The sequence below is a fragment of the Symphalangus syndactylus genome, chromosome 1, assembly GCF_028878055.3.
Source record: "Symphalangus syndactylus isolate Jambi chromosome 1, NHGRI_mSymSyn1-v2.1_pri, whole genome shotgun sequence".
Classification (NCBI taxonomy): Eukaryota; Metazoa; Chordata; class Mammalia; order Primates; family Hylobatidae; genus Symphalangus; species Symphalangus syndactylus.
The window spans coordinates 112,401,647-112,427,819 of record NC_072423.2 but is presented as its reverse complement, the minus strand read 5'-3'; the positions used below and the strand labels follow the sequence as shown (position 1 = coordinate 112,427,819).

Here is a 26,173-nt window from a genome sequence, read left to right as displayed (position 1 = left end):
ATTTTGTGTGAGAATCCTGGCCTGTCTGAGCCTCAGTTTCCTCATCTGTAAAAGTAGGGGGTGACAATGGGCAACAAGAACCCAGCACATGGTAGGTTCAGACATTAGTCCCCTACTTTTTATCTGGCTCAATATAACCAGAGGGTCCAGCCTTGGTTTTTACCCACAATTTGGCCACAGAAACCTGAATATCAGGCTCCCTTTCCCTTCTTGGTGCCATAGCCTGGCCTGGCCACACCCATGCAAGAACAAAGGCAGTCTCCGATCTGAAGGTCCAAGCCCCACAGCAGGGAGTTCCTGACCCCTGGTGGCCAGAGAAGGAACAGGTAGCCTAGGGTGAACCCCAGTGGCAGCCTGGTAGCCTCTGGCCTGGGGCTGGGCTTGATTTGGGGAAGTCACTAGAGCTGGGTCAACCTCTGCTCACTGCCCTATCCTGATGGCTGGGCCAAGAGCAAGTCTCTGCCACCCTAGGTTGATAAGAGGCTTCTCAAGCCCCCAGCTAACACCTCCCGAGAAAAGCACAGCATGGCTGCTCAGACCACCAGCTGGTGCTCAGTTCCTTGAAGAAAGGACTCAGTTCAAGTCTGAAAGTTGTTGGGGGTGGGGGGTAGCATATACACATTTCTATCTCAAGAATAACAGCAGAAGTGTGAACGACTCACCCAGCAGCATCTAGGAGATGTCAATGCAAAGCCAATCACACCAGCAATCACACACCAAGAACATGCTCCAAATACACAGGAGAGAGCTTATCCTGGGGCAAGAGAGGAAGCCCCCCACCCCCAGCTCCATCCCTAAGGCCTGTATGCCTGCACTTACTCAGGTTCCCTTCCCCAGCAGCAGCCATCCCCACAGGGGGCTGGGGTGAGCGAGCATGACCTCCAGGCAGCAGCTCCAATGACCTGTGTGGGCTGAGCCCCTTACCTCCCTGAAGCTCTGTCCTCCCTTCCCTTGGGAAGGCTGTCCTTCCCAAGGGCTCCTTAACCCCAGGGCAGGAATGGCCCAGCCACCAGGAGGCCACACAACACACCCTCTCTTCTCGTCCCCAAACTCATCACCTCCCACCCCCACCACATCCTGAGAGATCCAGAGAGCAGCCTTGTCACACAGCCCTGTCACACAGCCGTCAGGGCCGGGCAAGGCCAGGGCTCAGGAGTAGCTCAGTCATTCACCAGCAGCTCCACTCCAGGGGCTTCTCAGTAAATGGTCAGTAATGTGTTAGCATTCTCCACACTGGGTCCCCCAGCAACCTCTCCCCCCCAACCCAACACATATACTTACTTCCTGATTTTCAGGCCCTCTTCATTGTTGGGGAGAAAAAATTCAAAAGATTTGTAGGTCTTGACCACGTCCCGGCGATACTGGCCAACATTGAACTCTGGCGGGAAGGAGAGCCTCAGCTTTCACAGCAACAGCAACCCCTACCAACCCTGACCTTAACCCACCCCCAGGCCAAATAATAGAGAATAGGCCTTCTCTATTCTCTTTGCCATGCCCCATAGAGCTCCCCTTGGACAGCTGGGGCCAAGCCTTACCCCGAGTGGGCACACCAATCCAGTTCAGGTATCGCGTCAGCTTCTTGGAGATGTAGGTCTTGCCCCTGGCAGGCAGGCCCACCATGACAATGAGCGTTGGGCAGTTGGTCATGCACACTAAAAGGCAAGCAGCACAGTGTCATATGAGGGCTGGGGCCCTCCCAGCGCACCCCTCCCTCTCAGCCTGTGGTCTCTCAGCCTCAGGGCATGGGACTGGCACCAGACGTATCTTCTTGGCTTCCTAGCATCCCCACACAGCTCCCGGAGTGGCCCCAGATGCTGGTTTCAAGCCACCGTTGGCATGTCCCCCTTCCCCAGGCCCACCTGGGCTCTGGCAGACACAGTGGGATCTCTCCAGCCCTTTTCATCTTGATGTGCACCACCAGGTATAAAGTCAACCGAACTTGCCACTGGCAAAACATGGCTAGGGGGGTCCCCACCGCATGAAGGACAGGACCAAAACCCAGCGGGGTAATCAACACCCTGCCTCTGTCATCCAGGAATCCATACCCTAACCTTTTTACATCTCTCCCACCCCAGCCATCACTCAGTGCTCCCAGAACACGTAGCCCCACTGCATGCCCTCCCTGTGGTGAACTTCTTTTCATCATACGAAGCCCAGCTCCAAAGTCACTTCCTCAATAAGTCCTTTCCCCAAGGCATCTCCATGGCCACCGGGAACACCCCTCACCCTCAATCCTGGTCACCTCACTAATGACACTCTTCTCTCTAGACTGATCACTTACAGCATAAGAAGCCCTGTGGTATCTGAACCCTTTAGGGTCCTGGGGCCTGGCACAGCGCTGGTGCTCGGGAACTGTGGGCAGGATCAGGGAGGGAGGCATCTAGAAGTCTCTCAGGGTAAGGACCACAAGGGGTTGAGACCAGAGACCCAGACTGATGCCCACAAGGACAGTCCCTCTGATAGCCCACCTACCACCATTCATGTGCCACAGGTCAGTGTGCCAGCCAGAGAAGATGCCAGGCTAGAGGCACAGAAGGGTCTGAATACAGCCCCCTATATCCCCAGCTGGCTAGAACAGATACCAAGGCAGCAGAACTGCCAGCTTCATCTCATGGGACCCAGCTCAGTTTTCTTTTTTTTTTTTTTAGACGGGGTCTCACTGTGTCGCCCAGGCTGGAATGCAGTGGTGCGATCTTGGCTCACTGCAACCTCCGCCTCCCAGGTTCAAGCGATTCTCCTGCCTCAGCCTCCCAAGTTTCTGGGATTACAAGCACCTGCCACCACACCTGGCTAATTTTTGTATTTTTAGTAGAGACGGGGTTTCGGCCTGTTGGTCAGGCTGGTCTCAAAACTCCTGACCTCAAGTGATCCGCCCGCCTGGGCCTCCCAAAATGCTGGGATTACAGGCGTGAGCCATCACCTTCTTCTTCTTTTTTTTTTTTTTGAGACAGAGTCTCGCTCTGTCGCCCTTGCCCAGGCTGGAGTACTGGAGTATAGTGGTACCCAGTTCACTGCAACCTCTGCCTCCCGGGTTCAAGCAATTCTCATGCCTCAGCCTCTCAAGTAGCTGGGATTACAAGCACATGCCACCACACCTGGCTAATTTTTGTATTTTCAGTAGAGACAGGATTTCATTATGTTGGTCAGGCTGGTCTCGAATTCCTGACCTCAGGTGGGTCTGCCTGCCTAGTCCTTCCAAAGTGCTAGGATTACAGGCGTGAGCCCAGCCCTCAGCTCAGTTTCCAATGCCATCAAATGCTGTCTCATGTCAGAAGCCTCAGGAAGCTTCCTTTTCCTCATCCTTAGGACCTGAGTCAGGTAAAACCATAGCAGACAGGCAGATGAACAGATGTGAGGACCTGTCACTGCCCCTCTTCTTGGTTCTGCAAGTGCCTTCACCTGGTTGCCTAGAGAGACCGTCCCCACCAATAAGTTGTTTCCCTCGGAGCACAGAGGCCCCAGAAGCACTTCCGCGGGGGTTCAGGAGTCAGGCCTGGGTTGCCATCTTGAGTCTGACACTCATTGGGAACTCTGAGCCTCGGTGTCCCCAGCTGTAAAATGGGGCAATCATCCCTCAGAGAAGCCTAGTGCTATCCCCATGGAAGAGCCTGGGCACTTCTGGGAAGCTGTGCCCTCTGTCCTACCCTGGCAGATACTGAGCTAAAGCCATAGGTGTACCTCAGCACCGACTGCCCTTGGGACTCAGGGCGTGGAGGTGGTGGCCTGGCCCCAGGCAGGCCCTGTAGAGAAACAAAGGGCCTTGCTTGCCAGTGGGGGCTCCATCACTCCTGTACATGCCCCTTGTTTAAAGGTAACCCAAACGGTGAGCCTCAGGGGCAGGAAGGAGGAGACCCCATGAAACAGGCTGACTGAGTGAGAGTGAAGAAACTTGCAGAGAACTCTCAGCATTAGCTAAGGTGAGAGGAAAACAAGTTAGGCAAAGCCTTGCCTCCTCAGGGCCGGTGGACAGCTGAGGCTCACATTGTTTGCATAGTTCCCGGCCAGGTGGCCTGGCTCTCAAGCAACCAAGGGCAGTGCGACAGCTGCTAAGCAGGAGGAAATCCTGCATCCACCCTGCTCCCACTGATGGGGCCACCCCCCAACTGCTCCTTCAGGGGCTCCCACAACCTCAGGACTGGGGATCTGCACCCCCTCTCCACATCTCCTATTTTCCCAGAGACAGCTCCAGCCTCCTCCCATGGCATTTGGTGACACTTCCCTTCCCCCCTTCCACCCACATGTGCAGCACAAGATGGGCAGGCAGGGCAGCAAATCAGGCCTGGGTGCAAAACAAGGCAATAAATTACCTATCTCCTCTGCTCCCCAAGATAAGCTCCCAAGGAAATGACCCAAAAGAAAACCAAAGTTCAAGTGTATCACAACAGCTCTGCTTACCATAGCAAAACACTGGGAAATTCCAGCCATGAGAAATTGCCAACTGAGGCACAACAAGGAGGGAACACATTGCAGCCCTTGAAACAGAGCACGTGGACTAAGCGGGCTGGGTGCGCGGCTGCACCTGCGGCTCTCAGCCGACAGGACCCTGACACTGAGCAAACAGGACAGCAGAACACACTGTTTATAGCTGGGCGTGATGGCACATGCCTGTAATCCCAGCACTTTGGGAGGCCAAGGCGGGCAGGTCACCTGAGGTCAGGAGTTCGAGACCAGCTTGGCCAACATGGTGAAACCCTGTCTCTACTAAAAATACAAAAATTAGCCAGGTGTGGTGGTACACACCAGTAATCCCAGCTACTCGGGAGGCTGAGACAGGAGAATTGCTTTAACACAGGAGGCAGAGGCTGCAGTGAGCCAAGATCGTGCCACTGCACTCCAGCCTGGGGGACAAAGTGAGACTGTCTCCAAAAAAAAGGAACACACTGTTTATAACATTGAGCATGTGCGGAAGGAAATGTGAAGACACGTCAGCCCAACTTCCCTCATGGGTTCCTTTCCAGTAAATTCGCTGCAGGCCCCATGAGCTCTAGGACCGAAGGGGCCCAAGGGGCCTGAGATATGCCTGGCAACGGGCAGTGTCTATGTTCCGTTACTTCTACCCGAGGAGCACCCACAAGTCCCTGGAGGGGGTGCCCGAATTGACTCCTGAACTGCAACTGCTCTCACCTCCTTAGGCCAGGCTGGGGAAGGAAGAGCTCTTTAAAATAATGTGTCATGGAGGCCCTGTTCACAGGGGACTGAAAGTCATCTCTCCTGTTGCCCTGTGCACACACCAGTCATGTCCTTACCCAAGAAGAGTCTTGCCACCTTTCAGCTGAGAAAAGCCGTCAAACATGGTCCTTTCTGTAGCCCTTCCTGAGTCAGCTCTTGCCCCACCTGCCCCCAGAGTTCCTCCACGTCTGAGCTCGGAGGCCAGTGATGGGAAAGGTAAAAGCCTCCCAGCCCTCAGGTGTGGCTTTAAATTTTATCAAGTGGGGGCGTGACTGTGGGAGTGGAGGAGGTGCAGTACATCCCTCAGTCCACCAGCCCCTAGTGCCCTGAGGAGCTGGGGACTAGACTCCAGAGAGAACCCAGTACAAAGCACAGACCAGCAGTGGGTCCTGCTTCCTCCTCCCCACAAAGCCCTGGGACCAAATCCGCTTCCAGCCACACCCACACCCTCCGGGTCCAGACTGTCCTTGCAGTCACTCCACCTACAAGTCTACTATGCAAAGGGTAAAATGTTGCCCAAATGCAGGCACTGGGAGCTGGAGGTGCTGCATGGGCTGGTTCCATGTTCATTCACTGCTTACCCACTCCCTGCTGTGAACCCTGAGGCCCAAATCCCCACACAACCTGCAGGTCTCATCTTTGGCCTCTCAGGTGCTACCTCCTCCTCCAGGAAAAAGTGCAGACCTAGAATCCAGCCTACCCCAACATGCTGAGACACCGTGATGGCACGAGCCCCTCAGCTCAGGCCAGAGCCACATTTCAGTTCCACACTTAGAGCCTGGAGAAACACAGGCCCTGCCTCAGGAGCTATGAGACCTTCCCATTGGGCCTCAGCTTCCTCTCACCTGTAACGGGGGTTGGCTTGGAGCTGATGCATCAATCCCTGACTCAGACGTAGTGAGAAGCAAAGAAAGAATGGTAGTGATGACAGAATACCCTGCCTCCACTTATTGAGGACCTACTCCTTAAAGGCTCACAGACTTGGCTGGGCATGGCAGTTCATGCCTGCAATCCCAACACTTTGGGAGGCCAAGGGGGGCAAATCATTAGAGGTAAGGAATTCAAGACCAGCCTGGCCAACATGGTGAAACTCCATCTCTACTAAAAATACAAAATTAGCCAGCCATGGTGGCGCATGCCTGTAATCCCAGCAACTTGGAAGGCTGAGGCAGGAGAATTGCTTGAACCCAGGAGGCAGAGGTTGCAGTGAGCTGAGATAGGACTGCACTACAACCTGGGCAACAAGAGTGAAACTCCGTCTCAAAAAAAAAAAAAAAAAAAGTCCAAGTCCTCACTCCTTTCCTCTATGTAATAATAGCAGCCACCCCCCTAAGTCAGCACCACACAGCCCTAATAACACAGACTGGCTCAGCCTCCCCGCCTCCAGAAGAGTCTCAAAGGAGGGCTGGCCACAGCCCTCAGGACTGAGTGTGCACCGTAGACAGCCACAACCCCACCAGGACCTACGTCACAATTAGAGCCATGAGTTACCATGACTTGGTCTGGTCAGAAACATGGCCTTCCCCTACCAGGACTCACAGTGTGGCCAGAAATACACACACCCTTCCCCCAGGACTCATATCATGATCAAAGCCGTGGCCCCAGGCTGCTGCAGCAGGATGAGCACAAAGAACTCTCCCCTTGCTTATCATACATAAACAGAGGCAGGATCACAGGCAGACCCAGGCATGTCACTCAATCTCCTGATCCCCATTTCATTGTCTGTTAAACTAGATGTTCTCTGAGGTCCTGGACAAGCTGCAAATTCATTACAATGTTTCAGTTACTCCTAAAACAAATCTTTCTTTTTCCTGGTAATAAAAAAGTTGCAGGCCAGGACCCACGCCTGTAATCTCAACACTTCGGAAGGCGGAGGCCAGAGGATCCACTTGAAGCTATGAGTTGGAGACCAGCCCAGACAACATAGCAAGACCCTGTCTCTACAAAAAAACGAAAAAAAAAAAAAAAGCTGGGTGTGGTGGCACACCTATAATCCCAGCTAATCGGGAGGTTGAGGTGGGAGGATTGCTTGAGCCCAGAAGGTCGTGGCTGCAGTGAACTATGATCGTGCCACTGCACTTGCTCCAGCTTAGGCCACTGAGCAAGACTCATCTCTTAAAAAAAAAAACAAAAAAACTGCCAGCTCATTTAAGGACAGGCAGAAACTCAAGGAAGCGGTTTAAACACCTGGGACCCTAGGAGAGGTGAGCCCCTTAACAATTCCATGAATTTCGGCATTCTCCTAGCTGTTTCACTCTCCAGTTTTAGTGTATACCCATGACCCCAGGTGGATACTTACATGTCCCGGGACACAGACACAGGCCCACACGGCATACTTTTCTGTCTCTATCCTGAGCACATCTGTGCTGAAGTTCCTGCCCAAGCTTAGCTTTAAGGCCAAGAGGCACCCTTCCTCCTGTTGGAAAACTAGCCCACCTTTGAAAGTTCTGGGCTCAGAGAGGCCAAGTAATTCACCTAGGGCCACACAGCTCAGTTCCAGTCCAACAACCCAGCCCACACTCCTTGGCCACGAGAGAGGGAAGGGCCTGGGGTGCCCAACAGGGTCCTCCCCAGGCTGGGGGCGATGGGGATTGGAGTGGGAAGCGAGGGGGCCAGAGCCCTCCTCGAGGTGATGGTGGCCAGACCTAGCCACCGCCAAGCCAATATGCCCCCACACACCTGTCCCCGCCCCCTGCTCTGCCACACCTGTCTCTGGCCCACCACTGTCACGACCGCCTCACCTGTCCCCAGCAGCCTCCCCAGTCACGGCACCCTCACCTGTCCCCGGTTCCCCATCTGTCTCCCGCCCCTTCTCCATGCGAGACCCCCGCCCAGGCCGCCCTACCCGCCCATCCCGGTGCACCTCCCACCCCCTCCCGGAGGACCCCGCCTCACCACCGCGCTGGCAAGCGTGCAGAGCGGGCCGCCCATTGCTGTATGGCATCCAGATCTTCTTCAGGGGGTTCTGTGTCAATTCCCGTGGGGACGCCATCCCGGGGCCGGGATGAGTCGGACTGCGCCGCTTCCAACCCAGCAGCCGGGCCACCTCGGGCCACCCGAGGTCCCGCCCCTTGGGCCCCGCCCCTCCTCAAGCCGCGACAGCCCATGTCTATCTTCCCGCAGGCCCGCCCCAGAGTGAGTAGGCTCCGCCCCAGCTGAAAAGGGCCCGGCCTCCGACCACGCATGCCCAACTCACCTCCCCGCCCGTTTTGGAACAAGTCGGCCCAGTTCTTCAGGCCAGGATCGAGAATGCGCATGCTCAACTCCGGATTGTACTGGCCCCGCCCCAGTTCAAGGCCCGGATTGTGCAGGCCCGCCCCGGATGCGCAAACTTAGCGCTCCCAACCTGTCCGCGCTGATTTGCATAGGCCCCACCTACGGGCTCCGCCCTGGCGCTGCATCCCTGAGCAGCGGCACGCGTGAATTCTGCTACCTCCTTGCCAGGGAGCCCAGGGCCCCCAGGAGGGAGGGGTTTTCATCCAGTGGGACGAGGCCTACGTGACCCGCACGGCCAGGTTGGTCAGAGCCGACAGGGGCCAGTAGGCCTGCAGGCCCAGCCGTCAACTCCGCTGCGCCCTCCTGCCCCTGCTCGGGGTCCCCCTTGACTGCGCCGAGCCCCGGGACTCTTCCGCCATCCATAGGAGCATGCTCTGCCACGCTGGAAAAGCTCTTTTACCTCATGGATAGAGACTCCAAACACATTTCAATATTGTTCCTCTTTCTCTCTTTGCCTTGGCTGCTGGGAGCAAATGCGTGGGACTTTTTTTTTTGAGAAGGAGTTTCGCTCCTGTTGCCCAGGCTGGAGTGCAATGGCGCTATCTCGGCTCACTGCAACCTCCGCCTCCCGGGTTCAAGGGATGCTCCTGCCTCAGGTTCCCGAGTAGCTGGGATTACAGGCGCCCACCACCATGCCCTGCTAATTTTTGTATTTTAAGTAGAAACGGGGTTTCACCACGTTGGCCAGGCTGGTCTCGAACTCCTGACCTCAGGTGATACGCCCTCCTCAGCCTCCCAAAGTGCTGGGATTACAGGCGGGAGCCACCGCGCCCGGCCGTGCGTGGCACTTAGTAACCAAGTACTTTGGGTACTCACTAAGCCCTGGCAGTATCTTAGTTGTCTTTCCAGAATTTCATTTTTTACAATTTTTTTTTGTTTTTTAGTATTTTGGTTTTTTCCCAACTAAAGTTTTACATATTTTTTGAAAATAATATGTTAATAACATTTTCTCTTCATCAGGAAAATGGGATGTGCACATTGTCTATCTTACAGTATTATAGTATAAATATGTCAGTCTCTAAGAAATTCATTTTAAAATACGTTATGGTTGCCTTTTACTATATTTGTATCTCCCTCTTGTCTTTGAAAATGCACTGGGGACAAGGAACAGGGGAGAGATCCAGAAGTTCGTAAACCCCTGGCTCACTCTCTTGTTTGGCCCCCACCGGACTCCTGCAGGCTCCCGCCGCCTCGGGATCCCCAGCCCCGCCTCTCCAAGCTTTGTACACTCTCTGCCCCAGCCCCCACCAACACAGCTTCAACCTGAGCCACACTGCCCTCTAGCGATGTCATCCACAACACCCCGGCAGGTGCCCTGCATCCTCAGGTTCTCTCTGCCCAGTGTGTACCCAGCCAGGAGCCAGGTGTTGAGGGCATGGGACTGGCAACAAGACTGGCCTTGTGGGGTAGAGGTGTAGCACCCCCTCCCATACCCTCCCTGCCACAGTCCTGCCTTGGATCAGTCCAAGTCCACCCAGCTCTTTAAAGCTTGGCAAGGACCCTTAAGATGACTGACACAGATGTCTTGCCCACTTCATAGGAAATGAAGATTCCGAAGGTCCACATGCTGGAAGCGCATCTGGACCCTCCCCCAAACCAGCTCTAGCTGCTTGCCCTGGGAACACCCTGCCCCAGGCAGGGTCAACAACTTCCTCCTTCCTCATCCTCCTTTTGCAGTATTCACCCACTCATTCCTCCACCCCAGTCCCAGCAGATCTGAGCACATCCATGGGCGGCTCCTGATGAGCTGGGTGCCCCTCATGACCTGCTCCCTACTTCTCCAAAGCCACTCATTCTGTTCGTGACACAGCCAGCCCTCTTGTCTTCTGGCCACTGCCAAGGCCATCTTGGGGCCACTGTGGCCTCTGAGGCCTCATTACCACACGCACACACCCTGTCTAACCCACAGCACTGATTGCAAAAGCTATCTCCTCTGACATCTACAGACACCCAGCACCTCCTCTGGCCTGTCCATTCTCTTCCCAGACCTCCTGGGATGCTAATCAAGGGCTGGGGGTAGAGGACAGCCGGCCTGGGCAGGGGGCCAGGGCTATCTCTGGGAAGGCATCCTCACACCCAGACAGGATGAGCCTGGTTCCCAGGAAATGCAACAGCTCTGTACCTTCCTCTCTTCCCCAGAAAGTCTACCCGTGGCTGACCCAGGCACCCTCCTTCAAGTCCCTATGTCCAGCTAGAAGGCTACAGGTCAACATCAGGTGATGCCTGGGGTTCCTCCCCAAGGCCACGGTCCACATCTGCTCTGAGGATATTCTCCATCTCCCCTCCCATGGCCCTGTTTGTCAGGTGGGAAACTGAGGGTCAGGAAGAGAGAGAAGGGCCCAAGATCACAAAGCGAGTCCACAGTGCAGCATGGACTCAGCTCGGCTCCCAGCCTTCAGACCTTGCCTCCCACACTGCAGTGGGATCGCACAGTCCACCTCCACATGTGTGCTCCCACTCCCCCGTGTCCTCTCCATGGAGATGCTGTCCCGGTATCTGCTCTCAGCATCAGCGGATGCCCGGTAGAATCCCTGGCCCTCATGGCTTTTTCCTCCTCAGTATATCCCAAAGTGAGCCAGCTGTTCTGTCCCAGGCGTGAGAAGTATGCTGGGATGTCTGTACACACATGTGTGAACATGTTCTGCTCAGCCTCCGCCCACCATGAACCTGGCTGGCCTGACCCTGCTTGGCTCCCAGGGTGCCCTCCGCACTGACCACTGGACTTCCTCCCAGTGTCCCAGCCTAGAAGCCATGTGGTGGCCAGTTCTCAAAGCTCAAACTCTTCCCAGTCCCTGTATCTACTGGCCAGTCCTGACAGAACTGCCAAACCATCCCACACCACACACACACACACACACACACACACACACACACACACACACCGAGTTTCGCTCCTGTTACCCAGCCTGGAGCACATAGTGCAATCATGGCTCGCTGCAGCCTTGAACTCCTGGCCTCAAGCGATCCTCCCGCCTCAACCTCCCAAAGCCCTGGGTTTATAGCCATAAGCCACCACATCTGGCCCACAAACCACCCTTTGCAGCATAAAGACCCAGGGGTGTAAGTGCATGCCACACAGGCCCACACACTGATGCACACAGAGACACTGGCATAGCTGCACATGCACACACAGACGCACACACACTCACAAGCCTTGCACCCCGGCATGTGCAGAGACAGGCAGCCTGCAGTGGGGCCTGCTGCTCTCTGCTGCCTCGCTTCCCACATATATCTCTCCACCCCCACCCCTGCTGTCCACTGGGAGGTTCAGGAGTTTCCAGGAATTCCAGCTTCGTCTGGCCATTTCCAGCAAAGGATTGTCCCCTGTGTCTCCCTGGGCCCAGGGCTCACAAGGAGTGTGAGGTTCTGACTTCGGGGTATAGAACCATGTCACCAAGCAGCCTGGAAACCCTGATCTGCACTTCCTCCTTCCAGCCTGCCACAGGGCGTACAGTAGGTGCTTAGGGATTCAGGACCAGCAAGGGCACACAGAAAGGGTTCAGAGAGGTTCATGACCAAACTGAGTACACAGCAGGTGTTCAGAGAAGCTCAGGACTGGCACAGGGCACACAGCAGACACCCTGGAAGTGCTGGTTTAAGGGCTAAAGCCACATCATGTGAAACCCATCCTAAATGAGCCTCTAGACTTCCCCAAACTGGTGTGACCCGTAAGAGGAGACCTGGACAAACATAATCCCTTGGAGGCCAGCAAAGAGCAGAGCAGGAGGGCCTGGGCAGCTCCAGCTGGCGGTCCCTCCCCCTGGGCTGGAGGAAGACACTATTTATAGTTCCCCCGTGGCCCAGCCCCCTCTCCCTTGCAGGGTGACAGTATTCCCCCTCCTTCGGGCCACTGACAGATGAATGCCCCTCAGAGCACCCCTAAACTAGGAGAGACCTCCCAACACTCTCACACCCCTCCAGCACCACCCTGACTTTATCCAGGTCTTTCCCTAACCCCCCACCCTCCCCACGCTGTCCCGTGCCTACCCCGCCTGCTGCTCCCCGGCCCCAGGTCGGTCAGGGAGCTGCCTCCTAACGAGCCTCTGTCCATCCTGCAACAAAATTGGCCAGGGCCACTGCCCCCTGCAGCTCCAGAGTGGGGTCACCCCGCCCAGCACTCTGAAGAGAGAGAAGCGACTCCTGCGGCTCCTGCAGCCCCGCCTCCCCAGCCTGCCCTAGGCCCGCCCCCACAGGGCTGCTTACAACTGTGAGGGCAGCGCCAGTGCCCCCACTCCAGTCAGCCGGCCGCGTTCTGGCCAGTACAGTCTCCCTCTCCCGCCAGAGCTGCCCATGCCACCCAGCGTCTGCCTTCATGTCCACCTAGAGTTGTCTGCACAGCCCAGAGTGCCTGCCCCCTCTGCGGGCAAGCCTGTCCGCACTGCCCAGAAAGTCAGTTCTATCTCTGGCCCAGCAATCGAGTTGGGCTGTGAAATCAGGCAAAACCTAGTCCTTCCAAACCAAGGGACCAGGTCAGTTAACCGGGGAGCTAGGGAGGAAGGCAGAGAAGCCAGGTATGACTCACCCCCCAGGTGTCGCAGCGTGGGTGCACATGACTGGGAATCTCGCATGTCCCATCCTTCAATCGCTTTGTGTTTATTGAGCACCTCCTGCTGCAGGACCTCCATGTCTGCTACATACACAATGCTCACAGGCTTGTTTGTGTCGCTCTGCTTTACAGATAAGGAAACCGAGGCTCGGAAAGGTGAACACCTTTGCCCAGGACAATCCGTGCGTGAAGCAGGACAGAGTTTGGTTGGAGCTCTGGGAGCCTGAGCCCTGTCTCCTGTGAGCCCTGCGTGTCCCTGGTTTGAGGCTGGGGATGCAGGGGTACATGGGGAGGACAGGGCCTGGCCAGGAGTTGTTCTTGCTTCATGCAGGTTTGGGGGACAAGCACCCACTCCTCTCAGACCCCTCACATACCTTTACCCTGCTCACACACACTCATAGCTGTCAGAGACTCAGCCACACACGCGCACATGCGCCCATAAGGCAAGGCTGCCACGGTCACAGGCTTCCTGTGTTTGGGCCTTTGTGCCTGGAGACACCCCTCACAGCCCCGTCCATCTGGGGCAGGTGCTGCCTCATGGGGCACAGAGCAAGCAAGTGACCCTCAGCCAGCATTTCTCTGTGTGGTGGCCTATGGGATGACAGACCTGTGGGCCTCAGAGGGACTTGTCCTGGAGGCAGTGTTGACTCTCGTGTTGAGGCTCCTGAAATAACATGATGATGACTGCATGTGGTGGTGTCCAGTGTTCTGTGACTATGGGGCCCTCAGACATAGCAAGACTCGCCACAGCAGTGACCTTACGTGGCAGCATCCAAGCTGTCCAGACATATATTAGGTCTGTGGGGCACACAGGCAACACTCCATGTGGCAGTGACCCAACTTAGCAATGTCCGATGTCCAGGCTCTCCAGACACACTGTGACTCTGTGGGGCACTCAGATCTGATATGACCTGCATGGCAGTGGCTCCATGTGGCAGTGTCCGGACACTCTATGCCCAGATGTGGCAGCATCCGTCCAGCTGTGTGGCTGCCCTCCAGGTCTTCCCATCCAGGGTGGCCCTATCACTGTGACTCCCTCCCTCAGGCTCAGCGGCGGCCGACACGGGCCAGGATGCGGGCGTTGGTGGTGGCCTGCTCCCTGGCAGCCCTGGCCCGGGCTTGCTCCAGTAAGATCTGCAAGAGGCCGATGGGGACATCCAGCGATAGGACAATGCGCGAGCCAGGGTGGCGGGCGGGGCTGCGGTGGCTCTGGGCAGCCCACGGCCATGTGGGAGCAGCTGAGGGGCTCTCTGAGGCTGCAGGTCGGGGAGTGGTCTGGGGAGAATTCTGAGGGCAGAGCTGGAAGGTTGGGATAGGGGTCACTGGGACAACCAGGACTCTGCCCAACATCAGGACCATCAGCACCAGCAGAGCACACCTGGTCATCGTGAGGTCAGGCTGCAAGGAGAAAATGGGCTCAGGGCAGGGGCTCTGGTCAGTTGGGGTCCATGGACAGAGACAGATGGCAAGGGCAGAACGACAGAGCGCGGGATGGAGAGAGAGGAAGACACCAAGAAAGGGGTTAGAGAGGCCAGGCCAGAGACAGAGAAGGGGAGACAAGAGGAGAACCAGAATGAGACAGAGAGGCAGAAAGCAGGACAGAAAAAAAGAGACAAAGAAATCCAGAGACAGAGAGACAGCAAGAGAGGGAGATGAAGGAGATGGAGGCAGAGCAAAATGGAGACTAGAAGAAAAAGACAGAGACAGAAACCATCCCAGAGACAGAGAGCACGATGGAAAGAAAGATTCAGACAGAGAAACACAGAGTCCACAGGAGGGCAGGCGGTTCTCAGCAGGAGAGCTTGCAGCTTGCAGGAAAGAGAAGGGCAGGAATTGGGTCTCAGAGGCAGAAAAGCAGCCAGAGATCCCAGAGCCCCCTGGGTCCAAGCCCTCTATAAAGCCAAACCCCAGATCCACTCAAACCCCAAGACCCTTCCCATCCCGACCTAACCCAGTCCTACCGCCACCAGCTGCTTCTGGGGTAAGTCAGGCTGCCGTGGCTGCCTGGGGCTGGGGCCAGGCAATGCTGTCCTGTGGACTGACCCTCTACCCCGCTTCAGGGCCCATTTATCTCCCTCAGCCCTCTGGGGTGGGAGCTGGGACATGCTTCCTGGCATGAGGCAGCCCCCCATCAATGACTCATCCCTCCCGGGGGGCAGTGGAAACATGTCGTTAGCCCCCAACCTATCTACTCTTTTCTGGGGACAAGTTGGGGACTGAGAATCACAAGACAGTGACCAGGACTGGGCAGAGGGACTCTGTACCCACGCAGAATAATACCAACCCCCCGAGGAAAACCTTCCCCCTTGACACCCCTATCTTTCCAAACAGTCACAACAGGAGCCTTTTAAAACAGCAGCTTTAATGCCCCCCAGAATCAGCACCATGTCATCACAGGCTTGGGTCAAGGGGCGGGTCAGACGCCAGTCACATCCGCTCACTGCCCACAGCCACCCCCCACAGTGAGTCATCTGCCAGGGTGGCAGGAGCCACAATGGGGGTTTGTCCACAGGGGGGAAGGCTAGACCCACGGGACCAAGTCACTGAAATAACGGACATGCACACGCACGCTCATGTGCACACAAGCCTCTAGCACCAAGGGGAGGGACAGTGGGGTTCTGCTGAGACCCCGACTCCTCCAGGGGACGCTGAATCTCAGCTCATTATCTGGGCCTCAGTCCTGGGCAGTACCTGGTGAGGACAGGTTGGAAACGGTCGTCAGCCATCTGACCTTCCCTGGAGAAGCTCAGGCAGAGGCACCCAAGGGGAGGGAGCTGAGGCTACAACAGGAAGTGGGGGCTCTGACCTCAGAGGGGTCCATACTTAGGTCTTTAAAGGAGGGAACATGGAAGGGGACCCTACTGGGGGCTCCACAGCTGGGGCTCTATATTCAGCTCTTTGGTCTGGGCATCTGCCCCAGGTCCCCTACTGTGAGGGAGCGTCTCCTCCAGGACCCTGACCTGGAACCCTGGCCCAAGGACTCCTCCCCTAGAACCCGATCCAGGCAGGCTCAGTGCCCAGTCCCCCGCTGCGGGGGCTCAGCCCATACCTGTCCCCCGGCTGTGGGCCACCCGGGGTGGGCAGCGGCGCTCGCAGGCCTCACGGGTCCCAAAACGGTTGGCATTCCCTCCACAGCCGCCATAGACAAAAGGGTGACAGGCCTCTGTGCCGCCTGTCACAGCCCGATGGTACCAGCGCAGGGTGTAGGCAGTGCAGGAGCCCTCATCCAGCGGCAGGGAACAGGGGTCTGGGCCAATGGGGTCAAGTCAGCAGGGTTTGTGGGAATCAGAGAGGGTTACAAGGTCAGGGGGAGGTCAGCAGGGCTCAGCTCTGCCTGCCCCTCCCCAGGCCCCACTGGGCACAGCCCCCCATTCTCACCGTCACTATCCCAAGGGGCTTCAGGGTCCTGGTACTCCTCCACGGAATACTCGGAGTATTCAGAGTACTCATCATCCTCAGGGGGCAGCCGCTCTGCAGGTAGGGCAGGGTGTGCTGGGAGCAGTGGCTGCTGGCCCCCGGGGCAAGGTGGGCAGCACTGATCTCCACTGTGTGTACACAGTGCCCATGCGTGTGCCCTGCTTGCAGACCCTATGTGCTTGGCATGTGCCCTGCATTCATGGACACCCATGTGCATGTCTGGGACCCAACCATAGCTGCCCCACGGGTTCAGCTGTCCTCACCTTCCTCCTCTGCATGAGAGACGCGGAGCACAGGCACAGCATGGAGCTGGGTGCCGGCAGTGTCTGCAGCATATCTAGGGAGGGGTCCTGGAGCCAAGAGCAGAGGCCTCAGGGCCCTGAGGTTACCATGGGCAGCCATCCCAGCCAACCCTGCTGAGAGGACCCCAGTTGATAGGCAGGGCAGAGCCTGGGGTGAAGAAAGCTCTGGGAGTAGAAAACTACTCACGTGATCCAGATGCGATGAACTGGCCCTGGCAGGCTGGAGGGGGCAGAGAGGGATAGAGAGACAATGACAGACAGAAGGGTGGGAAGATGGAGAGACAGACAGAGACACACACGCAGAGGGGTAGAGAAACACAAAGAGACAGCAGGAGAGTGTAACAGACAGGAGAGAGAGGAAGAGAGAGGGTGGGAGGTAGATAGAGAGATGGAAAATGAGAAGAAGGCAGAGGAGAGGGAAGTTGGGAACAGGCCAACAAAAGGCAAGAGACAGAAGCAGGCCAGACACAGAAACAGGCAGGCGGTACAGACAGAGACGGGAAGAGACAGCTTCACTCTGATGCCCCTCCCACCGGGTCCAGGTCAGGCCCAAGGGGACCAGCTCTGCTCCCACCATCATCCCGCTCCCCAGACAGCCAAGCTGGACATCTGAGAACACTGCATGGCAATCCTCATCTGCCTGTGTGTCTCCCTCCACTGGGGACACGTGTCATGTGTCAGTCCTGCAGCACACGTGTCCTTCTGTGTATCCATCCAATCCCCCCATCTTCTTGACTGCTTGCCCTGTAAGTTCTAGGGGCCTGCCTGCCCTTGCCTAGGGTGCTGGGGTGGAGCGGGAGACTGCAGGCTGGGCACCACTCACCGCAGTGCTGACTCATCTCTTGGCGCACAAAGCCCCGGATGTCATCCTCCTGGGAGCAGAAGACCACGGGGACCATGAAGAACCCATGGCTCACAGGAAGGACATAGGGCACATAATGCAGGGACTATGGTGAGACTGCACGGAGCCAGGGCCCAGGGGTCAGGGTGCTGGGTGAGGGAGGAAGGGCCCCAGCCCACCCAGGCCCATCCAGGCCCATCCAGGCCCACACTCACCGTCAGTGCAGCTTCTCCCTTCTCACCTCGAGGGCCGGCAGGCCCTGGCCGCCCCTATGTGCAACAGATGGGACCAGGCTGTGACCTCTGATCTCAGGGACAACAGAAGTCACCCCGATCTCTGACCCAAGCCTGGGAATCCCTACTCACCTGCTCCCCTCTCTCGCCAGGAGCTCCAGGGGCCCCAGGAGCCCCCACCACTCTCTCTCCAGGGGGACCTCGCTCACCCTGTCAGACACAGGGACCAAGTGAGCAGGGTCAGAGGCAGTGGGGATCAGGAGTCAGGCAGGTTGGAGGTCACAGCTTCAGAGGTTGGGGCAGGCAGGCTGGAGGATGTTTAAGAGGTTGGAGGGGTAGGGAAGGTTCAGGGATCAGGAGTCAGATCTGGGGCCCCTTACCTTCTGGCCCTGAAGTCCTTCGGGGCCTCTGGGACCAACACTGCCAGGTGGCCCCGGGGGACCAGCAGAGCCATCATTTCCACTGGGGCCTGGGAAGCCCCCAATTCCTGGGGTTCCCTGGGGAGATATAGGACAGAGTCAGTAATCAGAGGCCCCAAAGATGGACCCTCTCCCAAAGGGCACGCTCCCCTCAATTCACCATGACCATGGCCTCAACTCACCCGCTCCCCTTTCTCGCCCTGGTCACCCTTGGGGCCTGGCTGCCCATCAAAGCCTCGGTCACCCTGGGAACAGAAGAAGCATGAGAGAGACCTTCTGCCCTGACCTGCCTCAGCTCTGGAACCTCCCTGAACTCCCATGAGCTCCCTGGCCTAATGCCCAAACCTTCTGTAACCCAAGCACCTGTGAGCCAACCAGATGTGATCCCCATGACTCCAACTCCACTATAGCCCCCTGCCCTGAGGCACGTGCCCCCTCCACCTCCCATGCTTTCATCCTAACTCCACTGTGACCCCAACCCACCTTGACACCTCAAGAACAGCCCCACTTCAGCCCCCAAAGTCCCAACCCTCCACAGCCTTCCTTGTCCCTACACCCCCATGACCCGACCGTGAGCTTCCCTGCCCCATCCTGACTCCCTGTCATGTCCACTGTCCACAGACCCTGTACCTTGGGACCGATCAGGCCCTCCTTGCCAGGGGCCCCCGACTGGCCTGGCACACCAGGCTCCCCCTGGAGAAAAAAAGACACGAACTTGGCCCCCGTCCACCCGTGGCCCCCGCATTCTGAGCGTGCCCACACTCACCATCTCTCCTTTGTGTCCTGCCAGCCCGGGGCGGCCTGGGGGACCAGCTTCTCCCTGCAGGCATCAGGCAGTGGGGTGAGCCTTAGGCCCCAGGCCACGTAGCCCCCCAGCCCCCAGCCCCTTTGTACCTTGTCTCCCTTCTCTCCATCAAGGCCACAGGCTCCTTTCACGCCCCGTTCACCCTGAGGGAGAAAAGCAGATGAAGAAGTGATTCCCAGACACCTCACTCTGTGACCCCCTTCACCCTGAAACCAACTCCCCAAACAGGCCTCAGGTACTCCAACCTCTGACCCAGCGCCCTAATATCTGACCCCAGGTCCCTCGCCCTTCAACATTAGGCCTTCCTGACCAGAAAAAACCAATCTTGTTTCTTTCCTACCTTGAGGCCCCGGGGACCCATGAAGCCAACATCTCCTTTTTCTCCTCGGATACCAGGCACTCCATCCTTTCCTGGGGATCCCTAGCAGGGAAAGGGTCCATGTGAGGTCAGAGGAGGTCAGTGAGGGACCAAAGAGAATCGCCCTGGATAGTGGGTAGGGAACACCATGGGGTGGGAGTCACCTCTGGAGGCCAGAGCCACGGGGGCTTGCCATGGGGACAAGGGTCACAGTAGGCAGGGGATAAGGGTAACCATGGGCAGGGGACACCATCATAGGTGGCTACTGTGGAGGTGGGGGACCCTGGGCAACATGAGGGCACCATGAGAGCACTGGGTCACTGTAAGGTCAAAAGCTACCACACTGGTGGGACAACCATGGTGACGGGTCCCTCTGGGGACAGGGGGCCCCTGTGGGAGCAGGGGCATCTTACCGGGCCACCAGGGATCCCTGCTGCACCAGGTTGACCCTGTGAGAAACACAGATGGGGAGCCCTTCAGTGAGACTGTCCCCAACATTGGTCCATCCGCTGCATGTGTGGCCACTCAGATGCTCAGTGGCCGGGGCCCAGGGCACACACAGATCCCGGGTGAACACACATGGGGCCAGCAGCGAGGGAGCCAGAATCCCCCGCACTTAGAGGACCCCCAGGATATGTGTGTGTGTGATGCTGGCTCTGGACCTGGGCCTGGGCCTGGGGCAGGACTTGCCTGGGGTCCTGGGAGTCCACGCAGTCCTGGCGACCCGGCCAAGCCCTTGTCACCAGCCTCTCCTTTGCTGCCCTGTGGGAGTGACCAGGAGAGGGATTCAGTCAGGACCAGATCAGGCTGGGGGCTTAGAATACAATGAGCCTGCCAGCTGGGGCAGAGCTCGAGTCACTCCTGAATGGCCCTAGCGGCACGCCCTCCCAGCCTGTGCCATAGCGGGTGGAACTGGGGGCTGTAGTCCATGGACTGGCTCATTTCTCACCCCAAAGACTCCAGACCCTTGCCCCGCCCTCTTATCACCGGGTTCCTCATCCCATCTGAAGGTGCTTCAGATGGTGACACCCGAGGAGCCCCCTTCCTGTCCCTCTAGGGCCCCTCATAGGGCCAGTCCACAGAGCTCTCCTAACCTCACACCAAGACCTTGAGCCCTCCCTAGAGCCCCTCCTCTCGGCCACTCCATAGTCAGCCACAGAACCCCTTCCCCCTGAACCCCAGAAAGCCTCCTCCTGTCCTCCCCTCCTGCCCTCACAGATGCTGTGGAACCCCCACAGTCACAGGACCCCACAGAGAGTACACCACCCTTTTCCCTGTACCTTGTCACCAGGGTCCCCATTGTCTCCCCGAGGTCCTTTGTCACCATCCAAGCCCCGAGGCCCTCGTTCACCCTGGGTTGGTTTGGGTAAGAAGTCACAGTAAGGGGCTGAAGGTCCCTCACCCTCTGGGGATTTGAGCTCTCAGATGCCCTGGGCCAGCCCCACGGGGTCCGTCTCGCACCCAGGGGAGACCCAGTCTGCATGTGGGCCCACTCACCATGTCCCCCTTGGCACCCCGTGGCCCTGGAGGCCCCAGGATCACGGCCGAATCTCCCTGAGGGGGCAGGGAGAAGTCAGAGGAGTTGGGAGCACCCTGGCCCCTGCCCTGCCCTCCCCGTGCCCACACTCACCTTGTCACCCTTTAGTCCTGCAGTCCCAACATCACCCTATTGGGTGAAAGAGTGTGAGTCCCGCCCAAACTGGGGAGGCCCCGCACCTGAATTCTAATATCATACAAGATCCACTCACCCACCCCACTCACTCCAGGACCTTCCCCACGTTCCTACCTTCTCCCCACGCTCTCCCCTGCTGCCAGGGGGCCCCTGTGTGAGAGAAGGTGACCGTAAGCTACAGGAACCAGGGCAGTGGAGGACGGAGGAGGATCGGGGGGAGGAGGGAAACAGTGGGGACCAGACAAAGGGGACAGGGGTAGACAAGGAGGGCCAGAGGGCTAGGGAGGATGGCAGAGAGTCCTGGGGTACAAAGGGCACAGGCAGGGGACTGAGGTCACAGCACTGTCACTTTTCCCAGCGGGACCCACCGTGAGTCCTCGGGGTCCCTCCTGGCCGGGGCGGCCATCTTCACCCTGGATGGTGACATTAGGTTCATTAACTCAGAGGTTGGAAATCAGAGGCAAGAGCTGGGATGAAGGGAGCTCGGCTGTGGAGTAGGACATACGTACCCGGACGCCTGGCTCCCCACGCTCACCTCGGGGCCCGGGCAGCCCTGCTCCACGGTCTCCCTGGAGACCAACAGGACACTGGGGATCAGTGAGGGGAATCAGTGGGGGGACGCAGGGTCATGGGAGGTCAGTGGAGGCTGGAGGGGGTGACAAGGGCACAAGAGACAGCCAGCAGCCCTTGTCCCACCTACCTTGTCCCCTTTGAGTCCAGAGGCCCCAGGTGGTCCCTGTAGGTCAGAGTGAGGTGAGGTTCCTGTGGCTCTCAAAGAATCTCCCCCAGCACCCCACAGTGTGGCCCAGCCCCCATCCGAAGTCCTCACGAGGACAGGAAATCAAACACATGGGGCTTTAGGGCACCTCTACTCACCACTGACCCCGGTGGTCCAGGTGGCCCCAAGGGGCCTGGGACTCCTTCTCTCCCTGGGGGGCCTGCCAGACCCTACCAGAAAAATGGGGCAAGAGAGGCAGAGAGTGACTTGGGAACCTTCCTACCCTCTGCCCTCTCAAGACTGGGAACCCCCAAGGCAGGGCCCCCTCCTCACCCACCACGGATTCACCAAGCTCCTACATGCTGTTCCCAGCCCCTCACCCGCTCTCCACTAGGGCCTGGCTGGCCCATCTCTCCTCGAGGGCCTGTCTGACCCGGGAACCCAACAACACCAGGAGCACCGGGGGCGCCAGGGAGGCCCAGATCTCCCTGAAATAAACACAGCAAAGGGAGGGAATGGTCAATGCAGGACCCCTCCCAGGACTCTCACCAGAACTCCCTCTTCCTCCTACCTCCAGCGGCTGCCCGGCCCGCTGCCCCCACAACTGGTGATGGGGCATTGACTTACCTTCACACCTGGAGGCCCAGGAGGCCCAGGGGAGCCCGGGACCCCGACTCCTGGGTCACCCTTTTAGGAAAAGAGGCATCAGATCAAGCTCAGGGAGTCTCAGGACCAGGACCCCAGCAGGGACCCTTCTGGGTACACATACCTTGAAACCTTTGGGTCCTGGAGCCCCTTTCTGACCCTAAAAAAACCCAGCAAACAGCATTTGAGAGGGTAGGAACATGAGCACAGAGTTCAGACATGGGCCGAAAATATTCCCAGGGGAGCTCTGATGTGACCATGAACACACGGGAACTCAGACATGCGACCAAGAATTGGCTCACAGGAGCTCAGACATGACCATGGCCTATCTCAGGACAGCACAGGCAGAGGGATGCTCAGATACAACCATAGACAGGTGGGGAGTTCAGGCATGGCCACAGGCACATGGAGCTCACACACGAGTGCAGACATCTGGCTCCACAGACATGAGTGTGGACACACGGGCGCTCAGAGGGGAACCCCAACACGTCCACTCCCGGGTAGAGCAGGCGTGGCCACAGGCTGAACGCTGGCAGCCAGGGGCAGGGGAAAGGAGGATTGTAAACACAGGACCAAGGAGAGGTTCACAAGAACTCATGTGTGTCCTGAGATCTGGGAGATCAGACCGGAGCACACGTGTGCCCAGATGTGGTGAGGAACAGACCAAGGACAGGCACACAGAAGCCAAGGCAGGGCCGCCAGAGCTCAGAGTGTGGAAGCTGACAGCGTGTGGCTCCCTGTGATCCAGGGAGCAGGCTCCTGGATGTTGGGACATGCAGCCCGACTCAGGGGCTCAGACATGTGCCCAGGCCCAAGAGTGGCCCCTTATGCCCACCATCACACTCAGGCCAGGCTCGCCCTTGCCTAGGCCCCGGACTCACATCTTCCCCAGGGTCTCCGGGCTCCCCTGCACGGCCAGCTTCACCCTGCACAGAATGGCCGGTGAGGGTTGTCCGGACTGAGCCTTCTCTGCTCAGTACTCAGGCCCCAGGGTCAGCCCACCTCACCTTCTCGCCTCGAGGCCCTGGCAGTCCTCGGTCACCTTTGGCTCCCTGTTGACAGAGGTCAGGAGGCAACACAGGCATCAGTCACAGAAAGATGAGACTCCAGAGGGAGGCATGGGGCCAAGGCTCAAATATGGAGTCTACTATGAAAGCTGAGGGTCATGAGGGTGGGTAAATTATGGGTCAAAGGTCAGAAGTTAGGCCACTGGAGAGACAGGACCCCCAGAACTTCTGCTGTCAGAAGTTCCCTACTTACCGGCTCACCCACCAGGTCTCCAGCAAGGCCTCCAGGCGCTCCCTGGTAAGGGGGAGAGGTCAGTGGGATTCCTTGGCTCCCACCAGTTGACCCCCCTCACTGGCAGCCCCACACACACTCACCTTCTCTCCCTTTGCTCCAGGGAGCCCGACCACAGCCTGTGGGGAATGCTAGTGAGTTTCCTCCTCCTCCCCTGCCCCCACCCTGCCACCCCCATGGCATTTGGAAACAGGCTTGTGGGTGAGGCAGAGGAGTTGCTGCAGGGGGTGGAAGTCAGGGTCGAAGATCACCTGTCCAGGGGCCCCCGTGGGGCCAGGTTCTCCTTTAGGTCCGACAGGGCCGGGCAGACCTGGTGACCCCTATGGCAGAGCAGCATGAGGAACTCAGTGCCTCTCCACCACCACCCCTGCTGCCCCACTCCTCATATTTCAGGCCCACAGCCGGGCACCACACCCTAGCGAGCTGCCCCCAGAACACATACTGGCACACCAGGGCTCCCTCTGTCTCCATCTTTTCCACTGGCACCATCTCGACCTGGGGCTCCTGGCTTCCCTGTCTCCCCCTGAGAGGGAGGAGCTCTGTCAGGGCTGCCTGTCGACCCCTGACCCTTGGAGCCCAATCCTTGACCCCCAGAACTCACCACTTGTCCAGGCAAACCTGGAGACCCCTGTGGACCCTGAGGGAGAACAAGTCGGATGTCAGGGTGACAATGGACACAGGAGGACATGAGATAACATGGGCCCCAAGGAGTGAAAACACAGTGTCCCTGCAGGGGCCACAGGGACTCACTCACCACAAGGCCTGAAGGGCCGGGGGGACCAGGAAGTCCCACAGCTCCAGTAGGTCCAGGCAGGCCCTGGAGGAAGAGAAAGTTCAGGGCAGTGCCAACCCCACCCATCTCTCTATGACCCTAACCTGTGAGCTAGGCCACTCACCCGTCCTGGAGGTCCTGTCTCTCCAGGCTCCCCCTGCAAACAACCCAGAGACTGCATGAGCAGAGCCCACGTGGCCAGGGCTCCTGGAGCTCAGCCTCATTGCAGGAGATGACAGCCCAGGAGGCTGGCGCACACTACCCCAGGCATGGACACGGCTCGAAGGAGCCTCCTCCTCCCATCCACACACCTAGACTCACCTTCAGGCCAGAAGGTCCCTGGGGTCCTGCAGGGCCAGCAAGACCCTAGAGAAAAGGGTCAAGGGCAGGGAACAGGGCTCAGGGATTAACACAGAGAAGGCCTGGCTCATCAGCCGTGGCCAATGCCTATCCCAGCCCTTCCAGACCCTCACCAGGCAGTGCTCCCTGGTCACTCACCGGGGCACCAGGTGGTCCAGGGTCTCCATGACCACCCTGTTGGGGAGAAAAAGAGTCTGATGAGGGGGAGTTAGCTTCACCCCACCAGGGAAACTGAGGCAGTACTGCTCACTGGGGCAGGGCACAGGATGGGGGCAAGACAGGTGAAGGTTCTTGGGTACTCACCACTGGGCCAGGGGGGCCTCTTGGACCCTGTAGACCCTACATAGAGAGGGCACTGATGAGCCTCAATCTGGGCCTCACTTGGGCCTGTTCTCAACCTCTGGGGGCTTTTTTCTTGGGGGTCAATTTCCATAACTTGCCCTTTGCAGTCACAGATAACACCTACCCATGGACTTCCTCTCATAGATAGCACACACAGGCCTGCACACACACATCCACATACAACCACACACACACAGACACAGGCACACACAAGCAGGCACACACAGAGAGGCACATAGACACAGGTACACACAAACACACACACACAGAGACATGCACACACACAGCAGCAGCAGCACCTAGCAGAGGGTCCAGAGCCTGGGGCCAGGTGCTTCAGCCACCACTCACCGGCTTCCCTTCAGGCCCAGCCACACCACGCTCTCCTGGTAGACCCTGCAGAGAACAGGTTTAAGGCCTTAGTTTCCTAGTTCCAAATTCCCCTCCACTCACCATCTCCCTAGACAGAGTCAGGACCCAGACAGTCCCAGGCAGTACAGACCCCAGCCCTGTACACAGGACAACACATGTGAGAGCCACCTTCTTGCACATGTGTGGCTGTTGGGCAAGGACTTACCGGGTTGCCATCCTGACCCCTCGGTCCAGGCTCTCCCCGGTCTCCTTTGATGCCTGGCACACCCTGAAGGCAGAGTGTCATGCCCTGAGCCCCTAGTCCCTGCCACGTGCCCAGGTACATATGCACACCACCTCTAGTGTGCCCCCAGAAAGGAGGGGGGCTCTATGGAAGGGTGGAGAGAGGCCTCACCCTGTCTCCTTTGGGACCTCGGTCACCATCGCTGCCCGGCTCCCCCTGTGAGGATGAGATGTGCAGTCAGTCCCTGGTGCCATGGCAGAGGGTGGCCCCGAGCTGATCCCACACACTGACCTTAGCACCCTTGAGTCCAGGGGGTCCCTGTTCTCCAGAGAGTCCAGGACCTGGCTCATCCACAGACACCTACAAACACAAGGTCACAGGGGAGAGATGTCTCTGTCATAGAGGCA

At 58.0% G+C, this 26,173-nt stretch overlaps 3 protein-coding genes across 11 annotated transcripts in view; all 3 read right to left on the bottom strand.

Moving 5' to 3' along the window:
* PFKFB4 (6-phosphofructo-2-kinase/fructose-2,6-biphosphatase 4) overlaps nucleotides 1-12,583 on the bottom strand; it is a 42,647-nt gene extending 30,064 nt beyond the window's left edge. For 3 of the 9 annotated variants that reach the window (XM_055278229.2, XM_055278201.2, XM_055278237.2), the window contains exons 1-3: nucleotides 8,065-8,231; nucleotides 1,536-1,652; nucleotides 1,282-1,378 (exon numbers count right to left, since the gene is read on the bottom strand). In XM_055278229.2, the coding sequence (XP_055134204.1) occupies nucleotides 1,282-1,378; nucleotides 1,536-1,652; nucleotides 8,065-8,161 (311 nt within the window). In that variant the 5' untranslated portion in view covers nucleotides 8,162-8,231. Of the gene's footprint in view, nucleotides 1-1,281; nucleotides 1,379-1,535; nucleotides 1,653-3,095; nucleotides 3,100-7,468; nucleotides 7,617-8,064; nucleotides 8,270-12,432 lie in introns of those variants that run through there. The other 6 variants (XM_055278220.2, XM_055278184.2, XM_055278210.2 and 3 more) reach the window with 6 other exon arrangements.
* A 1,455-nt stretch (nucleotides 12,584-14,038) lies between these two features.
* Nucleotides 14,039-14,386, bottom strand: UCN2 (urocortin 2). The gene has a single exon (XM_055291415.2). It carries the CDS (start codon nucleotides 14,375-14,377, stop codon nucleotides 14,039-14,041), a length of 339 nt encoding a protein of 112 aa, XP_055147390.1. The 5' UTR covers nucleotides 14,378-14,386.
* A 947-nt stretch (nucleotides 14,387-15,333) lies between these two features.
* COL7A1 (collagen type VII alpha 1 chain) overlaps nucleotides 15,334-26,173 on the bottom strand; it is a 31,117-nt gene continuing 20,277 nt past the window's right edge. The window contains exons 76-118 of the mRNA XM_055277665.2: nucleotides 26,058-26,126; nucleotides 25,938-25,982; nucleotides 25,749-25,811; nucleotides 25,523-25,567; nucleotides 25,136-25,171; nucleotides 24,971-25,006; nucleotides 24,794-24,838; nucleotides 24,597-24,629; nucleotides 24,455-24,517; nucleotides 24,302-24,337; nucleotides 24,143-24,223; nucleotides 23,952-24,020; nucleotides 23,784-23,819; nucleotides 23,662-23,703; nucleotides 23,409-23,453; nucleotides 23,283-23,327; nucleotides 22,526-22,561; nucleotides 22,384-22,443; nucleotides 22,137-22,244; nucleotides 21,915-21,986; nucleotides 21,739-21,774; nucleotides 21,548-21,607; nucleotides 21,407-21,451; nucleotides 21,153-21,188; nucleotides 20,997-21,032; nucleotides 20,864-20,920; nucleotides 20,647-20,718; nucleotides 20,057-20,128; nucleotides 19,780-19,815; nucleotides 19,349-19,429; nucleotides 19,098-19,151; nucleotides 18,970-19,023; nucleotides 18,834-18,896; nucleotides 18,386-18,448; nucleotides 18,165-18,281; nucleotides 17,917-17,994; nucleotides 17,767-17,820; nucleotides 17,534-17,582; nucleotides 16,898-16,930; nucleotides 16,672-16,758; nucleotides 16,370-16,462; nucleotides 16,041-16,238; nucleotides 15,334-15,682 (exon numbers count right to left, since the gene is read on the bottom strand). Coding sequence (XP_055133640.2) covers nucleotides 15,666-15,682; nucleotides 16,041-16,238; nucleotides 16,370-16,462; nucleotides 16,672-16,758; nucleotides 16,898-16,930; nucleotides 17,534-17,582; nucleotides 17,767-17,820; nucleotides 17,917-17,994; nucleotides 18,165-18,281; nucleotides 18,386-18,448; nucleotides 18,834-18,896; nucleotides 18,970-19,023; nucleotides 19,098-19,151; nucleotides 19,349-19,429; nucleotides 19,780-19,815; nucleotides 20,057-20,128; nucleotides 20,647-20,718; nucleotides 20,864-20,920; nucleotides 20,997-21,032; nucleotides 21,153-21,188; nucleotides 21,407-21,451; nucleotides 21,548-21,607; nucleotides 21,739-21,774; nucleotides 21,915-21,986; nucleotides 22,137-22,244; nucleotides 22,384-22,443; nucleotides 22,526-22,561; nucleotides 23,283-23,327; nucleotides 23,409-23,453; nucleotides 23,662-23,703; nucleotides 23,784-23,819; nucleotides 23,952-24,020; nucleotides 24,143-24,223; nucleotides 24,302-24,337; nucleotides 24,455-24,517; nucleotides 24,597-24,629; nucleotides 24,794-24,838; nucleotides 24,971-25,006; nucleotides 25,136-25,171; nucleotides 25,523-25,567; nucleotides 25,749-25,811; nucleotides 25,938-25,982; nucleotides 26,058-26,126 — 2,556 coding nt within the window. The 3' untranslated portion in view covers nucleotides 15,334-15,665. The remainder of the gene's footprint in view (nucleotides 15,683-16,040; nucleotides 16,239-16,369; nucleotides 16,463-16,671; nucleotides 16,759-16,897; nucleotides 16,931-17,533; nucleotides 17,583-17,766; nucleotides 17,821-17,916; nucleotides 17,995-18,164; nucleotides 18,282-18,385; nucleotides 18,449-18,833; nucleotides 18,897-18,969; nucleotides 19,024-19,097; nucleotides 19,152-19,348; nucleotides 19,430-19,779; nucleotides 19,816-20,056; nucleotides 20,129-20,646; nucleotides 20,719-20,863; nucleotides 20,921-20,996; nucleotides 21,033-21,152; nucleotides 21,189-21,406; nucleotides 21,452-21,547; nucleotides 21,608-21,738; nucleotides 21,775-21,914; nucleotides 21,987-22,136; nucleotides 22,245-22,383; nucleotides 22,444-22,525; nucleotides 22,562-23,282; nucleotides 23,328-23,408; nucleotides 23,454-23,661; nucleotides 23,704-23,783; nucleotides 23,820-23,951; nucleotides 24,021-24,142; nucleotides 24,224-24,301; nucleotides 24,338-24,454; nucleotides 24,518-24,596; nucleotides 24,630-24,793; nucleotides 24,839-24,970; nucleotides 25,007-25,135; nucleotides 25,172-25,522; nucleotides 25,568-25,748; nucleotides 25,812-25,937; nucleotides 25,983-26,057; nucleotides 26,127-26,173) is intronic.